This window comes from Trichoderma evansii, assembly GCF_050947405.1.
Source record: "Trichoderma evansii strain SZMC 28006 chromosome Unknown GGI43scaffold_17, whole genome shotgun sequence".
Taxonomy (NCBI): Eukaryota; Fungi; Ascomycota; class Sordariomycetes; order Hypocreales; family Hypocreaceae; genus Trichoderma; species Trichoderma evansii.
Window position 1 is genome coordinate 664604 of NW_028145189.1, and position 17855 is coordinate 682458.

The following is a 17855-nucleotide window of genomic DNA, read 5'->3' on the forward strand; positions in this document are numbered from 1 at the left end:
CGGAGTAACCCTAACCCGGAACGCAATCATCAGTTCCTTTTAATATCCCCTTCCGCCATCTGTTGCTGCCGTTTTCTTTTTGCAAAGCTACCTATTCCCGCACCGCGCTCCTTCAGCATCTCTTTGCTATCAACTGATGTCGCCTAGCGCCCGCTGACGACGTTACACTAGCAATTCACTCCACTATTATCTATTAACGAACATAGTGCTTTTAGCTTCCTGTCCCCTTCTACAGCGCTGGCTATGTCATCTACGGCAGGTTCCTCCAGGTTTAAAGTCAGTGGCAAGACGATAGGTAGTGGTCAAAAACGGCAAGCCATATGTCTTTTTTTGATCTATTTGGACAAAATACTAATCTAATTTATGCAATAGCCATCGAAAAATTATCCGGGACTCGATCCAAGGCATCAGTATGTTTTTTGTTTTCCCCTTATTCTCTAGAAGATACTTCATTGCAGAATACTGACATGGAATTTTAGCAAAGCCAGCAATTCGGTAATGATACAAAGCTGTGTAACATGCTGAGATTTTTCATGTTTACTGATAATCATTTGATATAGACGTTTGGCTCGTCGCGGTGGAGTCAAGCGGATCTCAGCGTCCATATATGAAGAAATTCGAGGAGTTATGAGACATTTCCTTGAGCAGGTGAGACGTAACGGCTACTCTGCTTTATGATTTTGATTTCTTTGACTAAAATTTTCATTTTCGCTCTTTGGTTAGGTTATACGGGACGCGGTTGTATATTTGGAGCATCGTAACGCGAAGACTGTTACACTAGAAGACGTAAGTGATTTCCCTTTTTCTATGGAATACCGCTGGAGGCTTGAAGAAGAACAAGAAGGAAAATAACCAGAAAAAAAAAAAAAAAGAGAGAGAGAGAGGCAGAAGAAAATACTAATTGCCGTGAAAACTATAGGTACTGCACAGTCTCCAGCGCCGCGGACGCACTCTCTATGGCTTTGACCAAGTGAGCTGGCCAGTGCTTGAGAACGAAGAGGATGGAGAGAAACGAGGCCGCGGAAGACGACCCTTATATCGCCCTGACAGAATGAGGCTTTAAACTCGCTGATTTTAGCTGCTTCCCGTTCTTTGTTCTATATGTCATTTTGTTTTAAACATATGGAGGAATGTCTTTTTTACCCTTTTGGCATGTTTGGTAATGGTGGCTATTTGTGGCTTAATGACGGACAATGACAGACGATGATGAACGATAGTAAACAACACCAGCTATGAGGCACCCAAGTGGCGATTTAACAAATCACAATTTTTTGCGATGGGAAAGAAAAGTTACCAGCAAATACAAGTCTTGTGTGTATATTAGAGGATAAAATATAATGAAAATGTCTGGCGCTAAGATAAAAAAAAAAGGCAGCAAGACGCATTGTATAGCTGGCGTTATAATTAAAAAGACAAAGACGCAACTTTATAAACCAAGGGTATCTCAAACGAAGGAATGTCCCACCAATTATATCCAAATCTTTAATCGCCCCCAGAACTTATACAGCTCCTCCAGGGATGGCTGACCGCTATCATTTCTTCTTCTCCCCCTCTTCTCTCTTGGGCCTCAACTCCAATAAGACGCTAGATGCCATTACCTCTTCTTCCTCTTGCTCGACTCCCATTCCTCTAGCGCCTTCTCCAGAGCCTTGGCAGCACGTACTTCATCCCGACGAAATGCTCCGTTGAAGAAGGATGGCAGCAGCATTTTGCTATTGGCATGCTCCTGTGCGAATCCCACTTCAGCATCCTTCCCGCAGCGATCCTTGACAATACGAATGGCGCCATCGAGGAGGTCTCGGCCGATGCCCTTTCCGCGGTAGCGAAGGCGAGTAGTCCAGGCTCGGATAACGCCTTTGCCTCCGCGGAAGCTCACGCTCCTGCTCCTGCTCCTGCGCTTTCCGCCAATAGAAGACACTGGGGAGAAGCGAGGCTCAAGTCTGAGGATGAGGGCTCCGATTAAGGCGCCGCCATAACGAGCGCCGATAACGAGGTCTCCCTCGATACATTCGGGTCCCTCGAGCCATGACCATCGCGTATTCTCTGCTAGTTTCACATAGCCTTCTGTGAAGTAACGTATAGCTGTGAGATATACCATAGCTATACCACAGGAGAGAAGCAGAGCCAGGCTAGGATCCCCAGACGAAGGCACGTATGCCCATCGAGAGACACCAGCCCATGCGGTGAACAGGATGGTCAAGCACGCTGGGTGGAAAACCAAAGATCGGGCCGCTCGTTGCTTCATCTGAGCTATAGAGTCCGCAATGAGGTTCAGGCCCGCGACCTTGTCGTCGTACGTGAGCAGGGGCTCGAGAGATAGCGGGGGAACATCGTCGAGAGGATCGTAGTAAGCGGCATCAGCATCATCAGTGGAGTGTAAGTCGGAGAAGGAGGTCGAGGAACTGAGAGGCGAAGGAGACGGTGGAAATGGGAATTGGTGGTGTGAATATGGCTCGAGATGTGGTGTTGGCGCAACGGGTGAAGAGGGTGCGCTTGCGCTAAGAGCTAGATTTGCGCGTAAGAATGTGAAGAATGCTGTGGTAGGTTAGCAGTGAGTTTTGAAATGTCAAAAGCATTTAAGCTGAATGGAATTGGGCAGTTGAAGATGGGATTTTGTAATAGCCATGTGAAAAATATTATGGAAAGTAAAGCTTGAAGCTTTGAGGAGCTGTGAAGCTTCCCGAAGCTATACGCTAAGAGATGCTGACAAAAATGGCGGGGGAGTGGGAAAATTTTTTGAGGGACATTGAAGCAAGATCCTTATTGCGCTCCTCGAATCTTCAAGAGGATGTTTTTGTATATATAAAAGAACGGAAGAGTTGAGGATGAAAACAAAAAGAAAATCTTACCTGCACTGGTCCTCAGGCCTTGCACAATATTAACTCTGTCTACCACAGGGACAGATCCGAAGTTGGCGAGATCCAGCTCGCGCACACCACCCACGAAACGATGTGCTTCCTCCATATTACCATGCGGTGGGAGATTACCACCTCCCTAATCTAGAATAATGCTCTTCCGTGTATAACGTTGAAGCTTTGAATTAAAAACCAATTGCCGCGGGACGCTTTTTACCCGCTGTATGAAGGGTCTTTCCAGAAGCGCGAAAGCTCTCTTTTTCGATTTAGCCGCAGCACTTGGCGGCGATCAAAGGGTATAGCGCAAAGAGTAAAGAGAGAAAACAAGAAGATTTATGCAAGCAGCAGATATAGAGGGATAAACAGGGAGTAATATAAGAAGAAACAAGCCAGAGAGAAAAAATATGGAGATCAAATAAGGTTGGGGGCTCCAGGCCTGGCGCGAGCTCTAGAGAGGAGAGATGCGGATAGGTGTGTCTTCTAAATATTCGTTGTGGAACAGATGTAAACGCTTGCAAGATGGTGTGCAAAAATAGATGAGATGTGATAGGCGCCTATGCTGGCGAGGACGGGCAAATATGTATATAAATAATCAAAGTGATACAAAGGGGATCAACAAGGTTAAAACAAGTTGCTTGTTTCAGGAATCCCAAACGCGAGAGAAAATAGTAGTGAGGCAACCACAGCCAGCAGAAGCAAACATGGGCAGATGTAGAAGAGAAGTGGGAAGAGAAAAAAAAAGGGGGAGCCAAGTCTGGAGGCGGGGGCTCAAGGATAGATAAAGGAAAACCCTTTTTTCCCTTACCAGATCTACATCATCTGCTCCGTATGTACGCCATACTGCAACTATCAGGTCTATCTATTAGCGGTTGGGAAAGCTGTCGACGAACCAACACGCAGAATTTTGGCTCATGTAAGAAAGAAGGAAAAAACCTTGTAATTCGTATGCAAGCGAGGCGAGGCGAGACGAGGACAAGGCACCCCTGGCAGCCCTCGGCTCCATGTCCTGTAGCATCTGCCTCCCATCGCGTAGTTTGCTATGCATAAATGTACTCGTTCCTGTTTGTTAGCAAGAGATTCATACAGATGCATTAAACAATGGCCACTCAACAGCTAGCAATTAAAAAATACAAGCGGCTTTTCCCGTCGAAATGTCCGCGTGCTAATAGTGCGTGTATAAGCGGGCGGTGGCTTGAGACCTTGACTGGCCTCCACACCGAACTCTGTAGCAATTAAAGCTGAGCTGAAGTTGTTGAGCAGCTGGTGGCGTGAGCTGGTTGGCCATTAGGCGACTACCTAGTACTACTGCTTGTTAGCTGATGGTCAAGTAATCGTTTTGGCCAAGTCAAAATACCACATACCGTTAGTAGTGCTTGGGCTAGCTGTTGAAGAGAGGGATCAGGAGGAGAGAGTGGAGTTTTGCTTTTGCGGACGATCAAACAGCAAAATGGTGCAGCTGCTGGCAGAATGGCAGGCCATGCAGAAGGTGTTGCATTGCACCAGCAGTGATGCCTCAGGTAACATATCTTATCTGCCTAGTACCGCTATTCCACATCTATCTCCTTCTCTTTCCCCTCTGGCCTTTTTGAATGCCGCTCATAATCATTCTTCACATCTTCAAATGCCAACGAATTTCCGTCAAATGGCTCTTTCGTGCTCGTATGCGACCAAGCGTATCCACTGCACTAAAAACAAATCCTTGCTGGAGAACCTCAAACAAACCTGGGGTTTCAAACCCAGCCGCCTCTCTCCACCGGGGACCCAGCCAGGCTAGCGATCCCAAGCGCCAAAATTCATGCCTCGAGCCTTGGTCTGGACCCCAGTTAGCTGGCCTGGAGGGCACGCGATAAGCCAGGCAAAAGAAAAAAACTCCTCATGCGCATCCAATAGATTCAACGAGGCGTCAACCAACAGCGGTAGCAGTAATTTGCACGCCACCATGGGGAGCTGTTCCCCTCGCCGGGCCCTGTCTGCGGATTTGACCTCATGGCACATCTTCAGCGTTATCAGGGTTGCCAAGCAAGATGGCTATCGGGGTCCAAATTGCGCAAATCAAGCAGCAGATTGAGCGATGGAGATAATGCAAGCCGGGTGAATTGGACGTCTAGTTGCACCACCACCACACCCTTGTACCGAGTTAGTATTATGCTTGCTCATACTTGCATGCACGTATGCAGGCGTGCAAAGGCCTGACGCCCCAGGTGAATGAATGAGTGGCCGGCATCTCTTCCTCTTATCCGCTGCATTCATCATAACCAAGCGTCATTTCTAACTGGCTCGCATCTAATACGATATGCAAATCTCCCTTCATATGCTTCCCGAAATATGTACGTATATACAGAACCAACATAGCTTGCCGTGCATGCGTGAAGGATTATATCGCCCCCTCTTGTGCTTCAAAGGTCTGCTTTATCAGGGTTGGATACATCCCGTCTCGGCCCACTCACAACACTGCAAGATAAAGAGCTGAACGAATCAGCAAGCATACCGGGCACTCACAAAAAGATGATTTGACGTATCACATCAACCCACATGCCCGTTCCCGAGGGCACGGGTAAAGCTCACTACCACTATTATTCTCTCATCACTAGTATTTGTGCTAGTATTTGGCATGAGAAGAACTACCATGTGATGTGATATAGCGGCAGAAACTATCAACGCCGAAATCAAAGCCAGTAGTCATTCAAATCCTTCGGTAACCCGGCCACTTAAGCTACCAAGCTAGTATCGACCCTCTCCTCGGCAGCGTCTCTGACGGAGGGATCCTCGTCTCAAAAAGAAGACCAACGGTGAACGATCCACTGCTGACGTACAGAGCGTACGCGTCCGAATACACAGCGCCAGCGATTTTCGTATTTGAGTAACTCAGGCCGCTTCGTTTTGTTGCCAAGACGGTTTGAACGGAACTTGAAGACGCGATGATGATACTAAGTCGATATTTTCGAAATCAGCTCGCCGTGAGAGCCGGTAGTGATCCAACGGATTACGAAAACGACTCTGGGTTGGATGAAATGTCATAGTGTGCAAACCAGGTCCCCAGTGATAGATGGATAAGCGGCTTGGGTTTGCCCAGTGTCCACCTTATACGTCAGATCCGCGGCAACATTAGCTGCAGCTTCTAGGAGCTTTTTACCCAAGCTTTTCTAGGTATCCATTCACCGAAGTATCCCGCTTTCCCCGCCCTGGGGGTTCGTTGCCCGCCTCATGGCTCATACTTGCGTTCGAATCCATATGCGTTTCTACAACTGAAAATCAGGGGATTTTATTTCAACATTCATGCTTACTACAAATACGATAAGGGTTGGCTGAACCTTCGTTTTCTTCTCGCTGACAAACGTAAGCGGGAGATGATAGAAATGATAAGGATCTATTCCATGTAAATACCAGGGTTGAAGAATTTGCTGGAGTTCTCAATCAGATCCAAGTGTCGATATACGCAATTCGATAGCTCACTGTCTCTATGTTACACTTACATAAGAAGAGAAAGAAGGACCGTGGCTATTTTTCAATGAGATCTTTCTGTTTGACTCTGGCCATTCTTCTCGATGCGCTTTGATTTCTGCTTGACAGTGCTTTACAGGTGACCCTTTCGCTTCTCACAAACCAAAGGAAGTTAGCTCTCTTTTATCGCATACAAACAAGGCCCTTGATCTTTTATCTGTCATCATTATTTTCGGCTAAATGGCGTCAACGATAAGAAGCGACAGAAAAATATTACAAGGCAGCAGAATTATGCGATAATAGACAGCTGGGCTAGTCATTCCTCACCCTGAAGCTGGCAAGGAATCCATGATTACGAAACTATTCGTTGTGTGAGAGAACAAGAATATCTGAAAGCGAAGGAGGTCTAGGCTATGCAGCCAGGCTCTGATCGCTTCTGGCGTTTTTCGGCGTTCCACGGAAATGCCAGTGGGCAAAACGTGCAGGCTAGCGAGTAGGCAGTATTGATGGGAACTGGATTGGAATCTCGTCATACTGCAAAAGTCGTACCCATATGCTCCTCGCTTTGCATCCGTCTCTCTGAGCGTGTTTTCCGCTTCTTTATCTAATTGAGTCTGTCTGCATCCACCTTTGCCACTGGAGATTTATAGATATTATTATACAGTAGATCTCTCTTTGCTTTGCTGCTTATTTGTCTCGCCACTTATCAGCATGTCCATAAAAAGTCGCCAATTGATGCTATTTACCCCCACCTCTAAAGGAAAAAGCAGAGATGGAAAAACAAAAAGGTTAAATACCAGCGATATTATGGGTCGCTTGCTGCGGAGGTGAAGGGCACGGCAATTGGCCGACTAGGCTGTAAATCGCAACTTGTTCGACTAGGCTGGAAGGGCGCGCCAGACAAGGCGTATCTTACAAGCAATATTATCAAGACTCTAAGGCAGCCCGGCGATTAATATGGGGATCCAACGGCCAGCCTCTGCTCTTAAAATAACATACAAACGTCTTACGACAGCTCAAAATTTGAGGTAAAGGACAGTAGCAGCATCTCGAATACAGTCATATGCTTGTTTCAATCACCCGAGTCGGTCAAAATCTACGCCGCTGAATCGCCCAATCTCGCCGGCCATGAAAGTCACAGGAGTAAGCGTCTTACCTAACGTGGAGTGAATCAGATTAAGGTTGCTTACACTACTGTCTTACCCCAGATCTGGGTCTATCCTATCAAAGGACTCCGCGGCATCCCGCTCCACAACGCTCACCTTGGCCCTGAAGGCGTGCAATATGACAGGCGGTTCATGCTCTTCCAGGTCAAAGAGAACGGAGACCTGCAAAAGCTACAGCTTGATAGATTTCCTGCGTTAAGCCGCTTCATCCCAGAGATTGTAGGGGATGAGATCCACGTTCGATATATGCCTCCAGAGGTGCCGCTGGTGCCATCATGCCTGGAGCAGAACGTCGTCCTCCGCATGCCTCTGGATCCTGACCTGTCAGGTCTCAATCAACAAGTGATCAACCTTCACCAGTCACTAGTTAATGCTTACCGCATGGGTGATTATTTTGACGAGTGGTTCACTGCTTGCTTAGGCTTCAAAACCATCTTTTTCTACATAGGCGACGAGCGTCGTCCGGTACTGGGCACCAACTCACCCAGAAGCCAGCCAGTGGCTGCTGCACCCCCTACCCAGGGCTGGCTCCCTTATTTGTACAGCTACATATGGGGCGGGTACAACTACGTATGGGGTGGAAGACACCATCAGGCCGAGTCCAAGCCCGAGCCAGACTGGCTGACCTTTGCCGATATGGCTGCCTATCTCGTCGCGACCGAGAAGTCGCTCAGCAACGTCAACGCACGGTTCTCCAATAACACCGTGGACATTGTAAAGTTCCGCCCCAACATCGTGGTGGATGGCGAGGTCGAATTCGACGAGGACTTCTGGGCCGAGCTGTCCATCGGCGGTCGTCCTATCTTTGCCTTGACTAAACTGTGCGACCGATGCACCTCCCTCAACGTCGACTACGACACGGGGCGGTTTGGCGAAGGCGAGAAGGGAATGTTGCTCAAGAAGCTGATGGCTGATCGACGGGTCGACATGGGCGCAAAGTGGGAGCCCGTCTTTGGCAAATACGCCTTCCTGGTTGACGACCTGGATGGCGCTGACATTTCAGTTGGAGACGAGGTGGCTGTGACGAAGAGGACAGCTGAGAGACCGGCGGCTGACTGGCCGTACAAGGACAAGACTATTGCCCGCTTCTACCGTTATGCGTAAGTCCGAATCAACTTTCGGCGTTTGACCGTGAGCGATAGTATCGTTTTTCTCAGAGGGTTTGGTCTATACTGAACTCTCTTTCTCCCTATTCCGCCCGCTCCTATTCGCCAGACAAGCAACCAGGCAATCAGTCCATGTATATCCTACCAGCGTAAACCACACAAACTTAAAAAATGGAGTAACTTTTGTGATACCAAGAAGAAGCGGGAGAAAAAAAGACTATCTCCCACAGCCGCTACGGCAAACCTATCTTGTGTATCGCGCCCGCAAGCACACAAAGATGATCTCACACCAGACGGATCTTTGTGTTATAGACGTCCCTTTCTGTTATTTGATGTGTGTGTCCGTCTGTTCTTTTGAGATCACAGCATCTGTATTACAGAACACGCAAATAAAGAAGAAAAAACGAAAGAAGAACTAAAAAGATCAAAGAGAGAATGATGAAATAAGATTGGGTCAAGTTTTCTCTACCTATAGCGTGTACTCATACAAAGCATAAAATAGCTGCTTTTTCTTTCTTTAGTCAAAATAAAATCCTATGTAAATAGATATAAATAGAAAAGCTATATTGACAGGAAAATCTCTCCAGCATCTTCTTCTTTGAGAGTAGAGCCAAATGTTTATAGACAGCGTGGCATACGACTCTCGTATAACGTATGTAAAACGGCATAGAATCTACAGACTCTGAGATTTGCTATGCGTTTAATGTCTCTACACACCGTGCCAGAAGCTTTTATATCTACATGTTAGGAATATATAATCTTCTTAAACGCATCACTCCAATAAATGGGCTCATCTTCGATTAGTTTTAAAGGTGTATGATTACACGAGAGAGAATCACAAGCCGAGTCATTCATTTAAAAGAAATGCAATTGACATTCCGTGTATATCCTAAGTCTATGTGCCATGCTCACATATTCATGTTAAAGTTTCCTTGCCTTACGGCAGCCAATCTATATGTAGGTACGTGAGCCAGCCTCGTCCATCCATCTAAATCTCAAAACAGCGCGGGCTAATGAGTAGAACAGAGAACCGTACCATCCAAAGCGACCAAAATCACAAAACAAATCCAGACCAGAAAAACAAAAACAAAAACAAATATCCATCGTATTCTTGGAAAACAAAATAAGAAAGAGAAGAACCATGACCTCTAATTATAGACAAGTGGCGGACTATCCTCAATGAGAATACTAATGAGGACGTATGTCCCCACCGGTAGCTGCGAACGCAAGCAATAAAACACCGCTTTTGCACATGATGCTATAGTCAAAGCCAATTTTGGACCTTGGCTACAGCTTTGGATGCAGTTTGAAAGAAGAGTCTAAGCAAACGCTGGTATTGAAGAGCGCCATAGAAAGACAAGTGCTGAAGGGTGGGGATATGTGATCAAAACAAAAGAAAGAAAAACCAGTAGCAACGAAAGTCATGATTCGTGGGAACCGTATCCGTCTAAAAGCGTTTCCAAAGAAGCGAGTGCTTCGCAAAACGTAAGAAAGTCGTCATAATAGGCCGCGTTCAAGATGTTATTCCATCCCAAACAGCAATGTGGGCAGGTATAATAATGACTGGCCTTCCCAGTGGGCCGCCATGGGATTGGCCAATCATTTAGTTGTTGCCTCGATGTAAACCGTAGCCTTGTGGTCAGCTTAGGAAGCCTGGGTACAAGGGCGACACAAGTGAAGCTTGCAATAGGTACACTCGTAGATGGCCCAGTGAGGGCCCGAGCGGCAGTGCTGGCAAACCCACTCAACAAGAGTGTTGTCAGATTTGATCATGACAAAAGAATGAGCACAAGAGACTGCCATTGTTGCTGAAGATTGTCGTTGAGCCGTGTTGGCGGTTGTTGGTATTTGTGTTGAGAGAAGCTAGTTAGGTATCCGTCCAAGATGGAAATATCCAAGACAGATTGAGTCTTCAGCTACTGCTAATATAAAGACTAGTATGGATTGAAATAATGTGAAAAATAGTGACGTTTGCTCAAGATGACTAGTGCAAGTGAGCGAAATAGAGTGTTGATATGAGTGTCAGCAGTGGTGGCGGCTGACAGGAGAGGAGAGCGTTTCTTTTAAAGTTTTTAGTTGGCACTGTAAGTATTTTCTGAGACGTTGAGTATGAAGTAAATATTTTCTGTAGATAATCAGAGCTGTATAAATGAGGAGTGAATGGTTGAGTGTCAAGATGTGGTGAATGCTGAATAAAGGGCGTGAATTGGGCGTTTTATATATCGAATCCTAGCGTTTTTAGAACCTTCACGGATAAGAAAACGACCCTGGCAATAGAATGTAGTGACAAGGTATTGTGTTAAGCTGTGCCGCGTTTGTTTGCTCTTATGCCGGCGGAATTCAGGCTTTTGCTCAGTTGCTGCTCGGTTCAGGGTTTAGGGCCCAGGGCGGACGACGGGAGAGGCCAGATGCCGGGAAACACAAGAGACCGGGCCAAAGGCCCTTGTAAAGCGACAAGGGGGGTGTTGTGTCTGTTGGCTGTTGATGGGGCGTAGAAGCGGGCGTTTTGAGTTATCAATCCGGGGCAGGATGCCGATAAAGAGGCTCCCTGGGTGGCGATTTCGCCCAGGTGAGGAGCAGCGGCTGGGGTTCAAAAATAGAACAGGGCCAACGTCGATTGCTTGATTCCTGCAGGCCCTCGCGGGAAGAAATGACGGGGGTATAGCAAAGCGGGTGCCGACAGCCTGGTGCAACGCCGGAGCCAGCTCCGGTGGTAGAAGTGCCGAGATTGGTTCTAGAAACCGGCGAAGATGCGGGTAACGCGGTTGACGACAAACGATGGAATCAATCAACGGCGGCAGAGATTTCAAAGTGCCACGGCGGCCTTGAATTAACTGAAAGCAGCTCAGTTCTGGTCTCTGGTTCCCGCGGGCTGTGTTAACGTCTTTGGCTTTCCCATCCACAATTGCTGACGAAGGAGCGAGTATCGTGATGAAGACGAGCAAGGATTATGATTATCGAGGAGGGATGACGCATAGAGGGGTAGAAAACGATCAAGGGTCAAGCAAGAGGATGGTGAAAGGACGAAAGAGGGACAAAGTAGAAGAGAATTGAAAAAGAGAAGAAAAGAGAGAGAGAACGAGACAAAGAGGCCAACGCAAGGGAGGAGTGGCATGTACCTGTACTTGCTTCTTGGATGGGCCCGAACCTGCTAAAGGAGAGACATGCATGGCATGGTACGGCGTGCAGCATGCACGGCTACCGATGCCCATCTGTCGGAGGTACATGCAGGTGCGTGCTGGATGGCGCCGCTATACCTGCAAGGTACGCGGCACGCGGCGTACCTCCTGAGTACCTCCGGATGCGAAGGCAGGTACCTGGCTTGCTGTGGCTTTTCGCTATCCAGCCTGAGGCAACAAAGAGCAAAGCCAATATGCAGATATTACAATACAGTCGACTTCGATTGCTTTCAACTTCCTCTCTCACACTACTGGCCAGCTTGCAGCATCAGGTATGCGGCATCAAGTATCCAGGTTTCGGCGCTTTTGCATCGCTGACTTCGAAGGTAGAGATTCCCTCACTTTGATCATGCAAGTCCATCTCTGGACCTGGAAATCCACGGCGACCCAGTGGGATGGGAATCGGATCACCAAGGCCGCACAGCCCTCCTGGAACCTGGCCCTGGCTCTTGGTCTAGCCCTGGAGTTTTGACGACGCAAAAGCAGATGATGTCGCTGGTCACGCTCCAGCTCCCTGGCCGCGGGCGATTCAACCCGGGGAGGGTCTGGCAGCTATTACAGAGCCGCAGCCTGGCATAAACATGCCAAAACGACCAGGGACCCCGGTCCGTCAACGTTGGCTGAGAAAAAAAAAAGGGCATGTAGGGAAAAGACCATCGTCATCGTGGCTGAACCGAGCATACTACTAGTACTGCTACTACTAGCATTACGACAGCTGGTGCTACTTCGTACTTGCTCGCACTACTTACTGCTAGTAGTACCCCCTCGTGCTCCGAGCTGACCCGCCATCGCCGTTAATGGATCACTCTCTTACACCAGAAAGGGTCTGACCGACCTGCCCGGAGACACGGGAACGCGGGTTTCCACCCCTGGGACTTATCTCTTGGATGAAGGACGCTACAGGATACTTAATTAAGAGCTAAAGTGCGCTGGCGGAGAGCTCAAGCCGGACTCATAGGGCGATTGCTTGGCACAAGCACACTTGATACGTATGAGGCTGGCGTAGACTTATTGCCTGTGGTCATGTCTCGAGACAGACCGATTCATGCTGCATCAAGCTGCGCAGCTGTGCGTTTGACCTCCTGAATACTGTGAGCCGACAGCTAAATGCCACATATGCCTTACTATCTAGTACATTCAAGTACCGATGGGCGCTAGTAACAGCAATGTCCTCCTGGAGAATTCTCGATGCTCCGGTAAGTAGTCAATCGGCCATACCAGAGCATGATGCCATGATACAGAGTAGAGATGCGACTAATCTCAAATCAGATGTACGAGTACTGGTTGCACGTACATATGTAGCCCTACCGCATGGGGCAGCCCAAACAAAAAAGTTCCAAGCCCAGGCCTGTTTTGACGCACTTTTCCAAGACGGGATCACCATACGCCCAAAGCCAGAGTGAGTGTGCGACGGCCAAGTGAGACGGACGGGTGAGCAGTCACACACGTCTGCCGACCATGATGTGTCGTGGCTCATTTTTGTTTGGTTCCTCAGCCAAATCGCCGCATCGGTCGGTCTGGCGTGGGGCCTTGACAGCGCCTCAGGTCGGATGGTGTTTATTTGGGGCTCTTCCAGTGGAGTCCATCAGACAGGGCTTCGTGTGTCAGCGCCCTTTGCAGCCGACGCTGGAGGCCGATGGAGACTGACGGCAAACCCTTGGAACAAGACCGAAAACACGGAGGAAGATGAAGCAGCCAAACTGACTGCTGAATCAGCCTGGATCGAGTCAGTCTGCCATGGAAGCGGTGTGTTTTGCGAATGCGCCCGAAGCTGGTGATGCTGTGCCAAACGCCATATTCATGGTGCTGGGCAGAGAAAGGACACTAAAACGACTTGATGGGCTGATGATCTTCCTGCGGCCATTTAAAAAACAAGACTCCTCATACCTACATTAGCTGCTCCCATGCATGCGCGTCACATTTGGAGCTTTTCCTTACTTTGGTACGAGGTACATGTGTACTCGAACTTGTGTGGTAGCAGCCGGGCACCAAATGCACTGGTTTCCAACGCATTGCATGCTCTGTGCGGCTGCAACAAGTCTGGTCTATGAACTGGCTTCCAGGCATGAAGCGAAGAAAACTACGTGGCCGTCTTATTCTCATCCTCCGGGGCAGAGCTGTCGTAGCCGCTGCATAGGTATCTGTGAGCATTTTTGGTGGCTTGCATTGGGCCCAGGTACGGAAAATGAGAGGTACACGCCCGCTAGGGTAGCGGATGGCCAAACGCAGTAATTTCGAGTGGCATTGACCAATAAGCGCGCATCGCGTGCGCTTCTTAACCGATGTACATGTACTCCCTGTCGTACCTCGGGGCCAACCTGGCGACATAAAGTACACGCTGCAGCGCTGTTTACCTATCACAGGCCTCGGAAGATCTCGACTTGGACCCCACGGAGCTTGCGGCACGGCCTGCAGAAGCTCGATGCAGGCCGCTCACCGATATGCAGCCCAGAGCCTATTGCGACCGAAGGACGCTGGCAGTGTTGTTTTCTCAATCAGCTCGTTTGTAGCTTGTGCAGCTCCCTACTGTGGCTAGCACATCCGCGGTGCTAGCGGTACATGCAGACGAGGTCGTTTTGGGCAGAACTCGCAGCGGGACCAGTACGTTCCTGGAAATGCCCAGCCTCGCTATAGGCTATTATTGCGTCCTCCGTATATACGCATGATTTGCTACGAGTAAGTTATCACCTTGCTGCGAGCGAAACGACTGGCATGCCAGCAAATGGATCGGCCAAGCCTGGTCTGGGCCGGTCTGCACTGCTGCCAGCAGCCCGCACCCGAAGCCAAGCCGGGGAGATGCGATCATGTTGTCTATACTGATTTGCCGGCTGCCTGGGTTTCTGCCACGGTATCGTCTCAGGGTACTGTCTCAGACCGTGGGATTTCCCCTCCCTCAATACGGATATCAAGAAAGTGGGAAGCGTTCTGGCTTTTAGCCCACCCCATGGCTTGCTGAGAATTGCCTGATCCGCCCTTACCATGCACACCACCTACGACACCAGTATATGCTTACAAAGGTACGAAGTAGTAAAAGTACCTAGGTACTAAGTGGTAATGGTGGTGCTAAGTACCTGCAGTACGAGGCAGGCTTGAAAGTGAGATCAACTGTTTGATGACCAGGACTCGCTTACTCGCCAAACGAGTAACGAGCAAGAGAGGGAAAAAAAGAAACGAGCAGAAACAGAGACATAGCCATCCGGGTTCTCGTATCTCGTCCCGCAATCCCGGGCAGACACCGGGGAAATAGAGGGCTATGCGAGCGAGGTTTCTAGTGCTATTGTAATACTCGGCACGATGAGCACCACTCCTACTTTATATGAGGTAGGTACCTAGCAGTAGTGCGATTCGAAACATTTGATGCTATAGGTACATTAGGAGGGCGGGTATAAGCCTGCGTCCGAGGCTAAGTACTTGTAGGGAGGTAAGGCGGACGGCTTTGAATCGCCTGTATTTGTCGCGCGCCATGTGATGCTGATATTGATATTCGGACTATTGCATGTTCAAGGGTTCATATTTGTATTTTTGTATTGCTTTCTGCCAGCAAATCTTGCGAGAGAGACAGGGGGCTCGCTGTTCTGTTTCCGCATCGGAGTGTGTCGGCGAGCTGCCGCTAGGGCCCCATTTTACTCCGTACGGCTGCTCCCTTCTTTTGCTACTTCTAGAAACAGCAATAGTTTGGTTCGCCACCAAAGTTCCCACCACCAGAAAAAAGCAAAGCAAAAAGGAAAGAAAAAGGGGAAACAAAGTCGTGAAATAGGCTGTATAATTGAGGATTCCTACTTGGGAAAGAAGAAAAGATATGAGAGAATAAGGGGAAAACAATTGAGGAATTATTTGCGCTGTAAAAGTAAAATAGCAGGAAACAGCTACACCAGCTAACCTGTTGTTGGGCTCCTTCCTTCACTTTTTCAGAGCCACCTGCTCCTTCTCCCTACAGCCTCTCTTCTCCCTCCAGCTGTTCTTCTTCTAATCCTCTCAAACTCTCCTCCTCTTCTCTCTACTTCTATGCTTTGTTGTCGTCAGCCACTCTTCTTTTGTCATTCTCATGCTCATGTTCATGCTCACCCTCGGCATAATCGCATTCGCATTCTTTGATACACGCACCCTTTCCCCCCATAAGCATCGAGTATCTCGCCAAACTTCGCCTTGGCCGCCGTCTTCCAGCATCATATCCAATCATCTCCACTGCCAATCAACCATCTACCCGTCTAGCCATCCTTCAGGCTCCCCCCCGCACAGCATGCACCGTTGACAAACATTCCGACGCCCCTGTCAGTCTGCACTGCCATTGGCCACACTAGGGATCCCCAGCGCTCCAAAGGGCGATTGATATGCAGAATGCAGTTACTACCTACTTAGATGGCAGCAGCGGCAAGCAGCACTTCTGGTACATATCGATGATTGCGTCTTCAGACTAACAACAGTGTAGGCGAAACGTTGGCCCTTCCTTGGCTCTCCACTGCGCATACAGTACGGGGTGCGGCAAACAAGACCTCAACTGGATCGCGTTGATGCGTGGACATGCGGCCTCCAGTGGCTGCCAACCAGCCGCGATCTACGATTCGAGCCGCCGTTGGTCTAACGACTAATAGCGAGTTCTCAAAAAAGTAGCCACTGCCACTATTCATCCTCTTAGCACCACGTCAACTTCTTGGCCTCGATGATCAGCCTGCGCTACGTTGCATTATTCAAATCGTCTTTGGTCTATTTTTGGGCTTCAAATGACTCGGAATTCTGCATTATAGGAAGGCGCACGCCGTGTTGGTCTCTTGTTTCCTCGATGGATCGAGCACGTTTCGCAGCCAGCACATGCATGCAATATCGGCTTCATTGGCAGTGCCTGAGCTACTATTGGCCCTTTTATCAACCCCGCCCATCTCGTTGCTCCATGGGTGCAATCTAGCCCTCTATCCATACGGCTCTGGCTATCCAGAGCTCAAGCACGGCTTACTGTACTTACATGCATAATATTCAAGCAAGTATTAGTGCGGTCGATATGTGACTACTCTACTGATTCGTCTTTCCCTGGGAGTCTTACGTGTTGTATACCCCTGCCTACGCGAAATGTGCGATCGACTTGTATTTTGGGTGCCACATCCGAGCGAATCATTACATTACAGCCATATATACAGTCCAACTTTCCTGCCCTGAGGGCCATGCCACGTCGGGCAAGCGACATGTCGCCTTCTCCAACGGATGATCCAAAAACTCGCCACGGCAAGATAACAAAAGAGCCATTGACTAGCGAATCCATAACAAGCCTTCCACTCGTCGCAGGGCCAGACTTGTTTGGCGGATGGCCGGAAGTCATCCCGGTAGCACCAAGCGTTGGATCGCAGGCATAAGCGGCTGGCTATTCGAAGCGATTGGTTGCAGCATTGGCCACCTGCTTAAAGGCTACAAGGCTACATCGATTAACCTTGCATTCATCTCTCTAAAGCTCCTAGCCTGGCACCAGGATCGTTGCAGGCAATGCAAGCATCAAGCGTTCAGATTTCACATATGAATGCAATGGTGCGATTCGTTAAAACAGGTAACCAAAGTGTTTTGGACTTAGTTGACTTGGTCCAATACTGCAGCGACCTATGCACGGGGAGTAAAGGGGAAATGAGCGCAGCAGAGAAGAGTGACATCGTCGCTACTGTTGTATGGACCTCGCGCCCTCGGGCTCTCAATCTCCTGGGCTATGTGCTCCTTTGTACGGAGTACAGTCTACTAGATATGTTCTACTTCGTATGAACCTTTTGCGAGGCGGCATCAGCCCACTAATATGGTCATATCCTGGATATACCAGACATCGACGCTCATAGATGAGCTTGCTTATCAATCCCCCGCATAACAAGTACCCGACTCCTATTTTCTGAAAATGCTCTGTCAATACGTACACATCAACCAGCATCGGCCGTAAGGGTCATCATGCGTTGTTCCTGGAAGCGACATATAGGTCGGCGATCCAGCCTTTGAAGCACTTAAATCCGGCTGGCTCAAGCTATTTCGCGCTTAATAAAAGCTTAGATGAGCGGGGTTTCTACTGCGTATCACCGGCCCAGCTTACTATGTAGCCCGGCTATCGGCTGACAGGGCAAGGGCCTTGTCGCTGTTTTATAA

At 48.7% G+C, this 17855-nt stretch overlaps 5 protein-coding genes across 5 annotated transcripts; 2 read left to right on the forward strand and 3 right to left on the reverse strand.

The window, feature by feature from the left end:
* Positions 1 to 1594: 1594 nt before the first annotated feature.
* GGI43DRAFT_386031 (uncharacterized protein) lies at positions 1595 to 2964 on the reverse strand (the record flags this gene model as incomplete). Its single annotated transcript, XM_083203735.1, has 2 exons — positions 1595 to 2535; positions 2850 to 2964. The coding sequence occupies 2 exons, from the start codon at positions 2962 to 2964 to the stop codon at positions 1595 to 1597; spliced, it is 1056 nt and encodes a 351-aa protein (XP_083058418.1).
* Positions 2965 to 7181: 4217 nt separating this feature from the next.
* Positions 7182 to 9146, forward strand: GGI43DRAFT_411319 (uncharacterized protein). Its single transcript, XM_083206700.1, has 2 exons — positions 7182 to 7439; positions 7505 to 9146. The coding sequence occupies exons 1-2, from the start codon at positions 7425 to 7427 to the stop codon at positions 8564 to 8566; spliced, it is 1077 nt and encodes a 358-aa protein (XP_083058419.1). The 5' UTR covers positions 7182 to 7424; the 3' UTR covers positions 8567 to 9146.
* A 2092-nt stretch (positions 9147 to 11238) lies between these two features.
* Positions 11239 to 11735, reverse strand: GGI43DRAFT_122129 (uncharacterized protein). The gene has a single exon (XM_083199049.1). It carries the CDS (start codon positions 11681 to 11683, stop codon positions 11414 to 11416), a length of 270 nt encoding a protein of 89 aa, XP_083058420.1. The 5' UTR covers positions 11684 to 11735; the 3' UTR covers positions 11239 to 11413.
* Positions 11736 to 11941: 206 nt separating this feature from the next.
* On the forward strand, positions 11942 to 12326 carry GGI43DRAFT_386033 (uncharacterized protein; the record flags this gene model as incomplete). Its single annotated transcript, XM_083203736.1, has 2 exons — positions 11942 to 12019; positions 12078 to 12326. 2 exons carry the CDS (start codon positions 11942 to 11944, stop codon positions 12324 to 12326), a joined length of 327 nt encoding a protein of 108 aa, XP_083058421.1.
* A 1103-nt stretch (positions 12327 to 13429) lies between these two features.
* On the reverse strand, positions 13430 to 14253 carry GGI43DRAFT_122137 (uncharacterized protein). The gene has a single exon (XM_083199050.1). The coding sequence runs from the start codon at positions 14073 to 14075 to the stop codon at positions 13635 to 13637; it is 441 nt and encodes a 146-aa protein (XP_083058422.1). The 5' UTR covers positions 14076 to 14253; the 3' UTR covers positions 13430 to 13634.
* Between the last annotated feature and the right edge of the window lie 3602 nt (positions 14254 to 17855).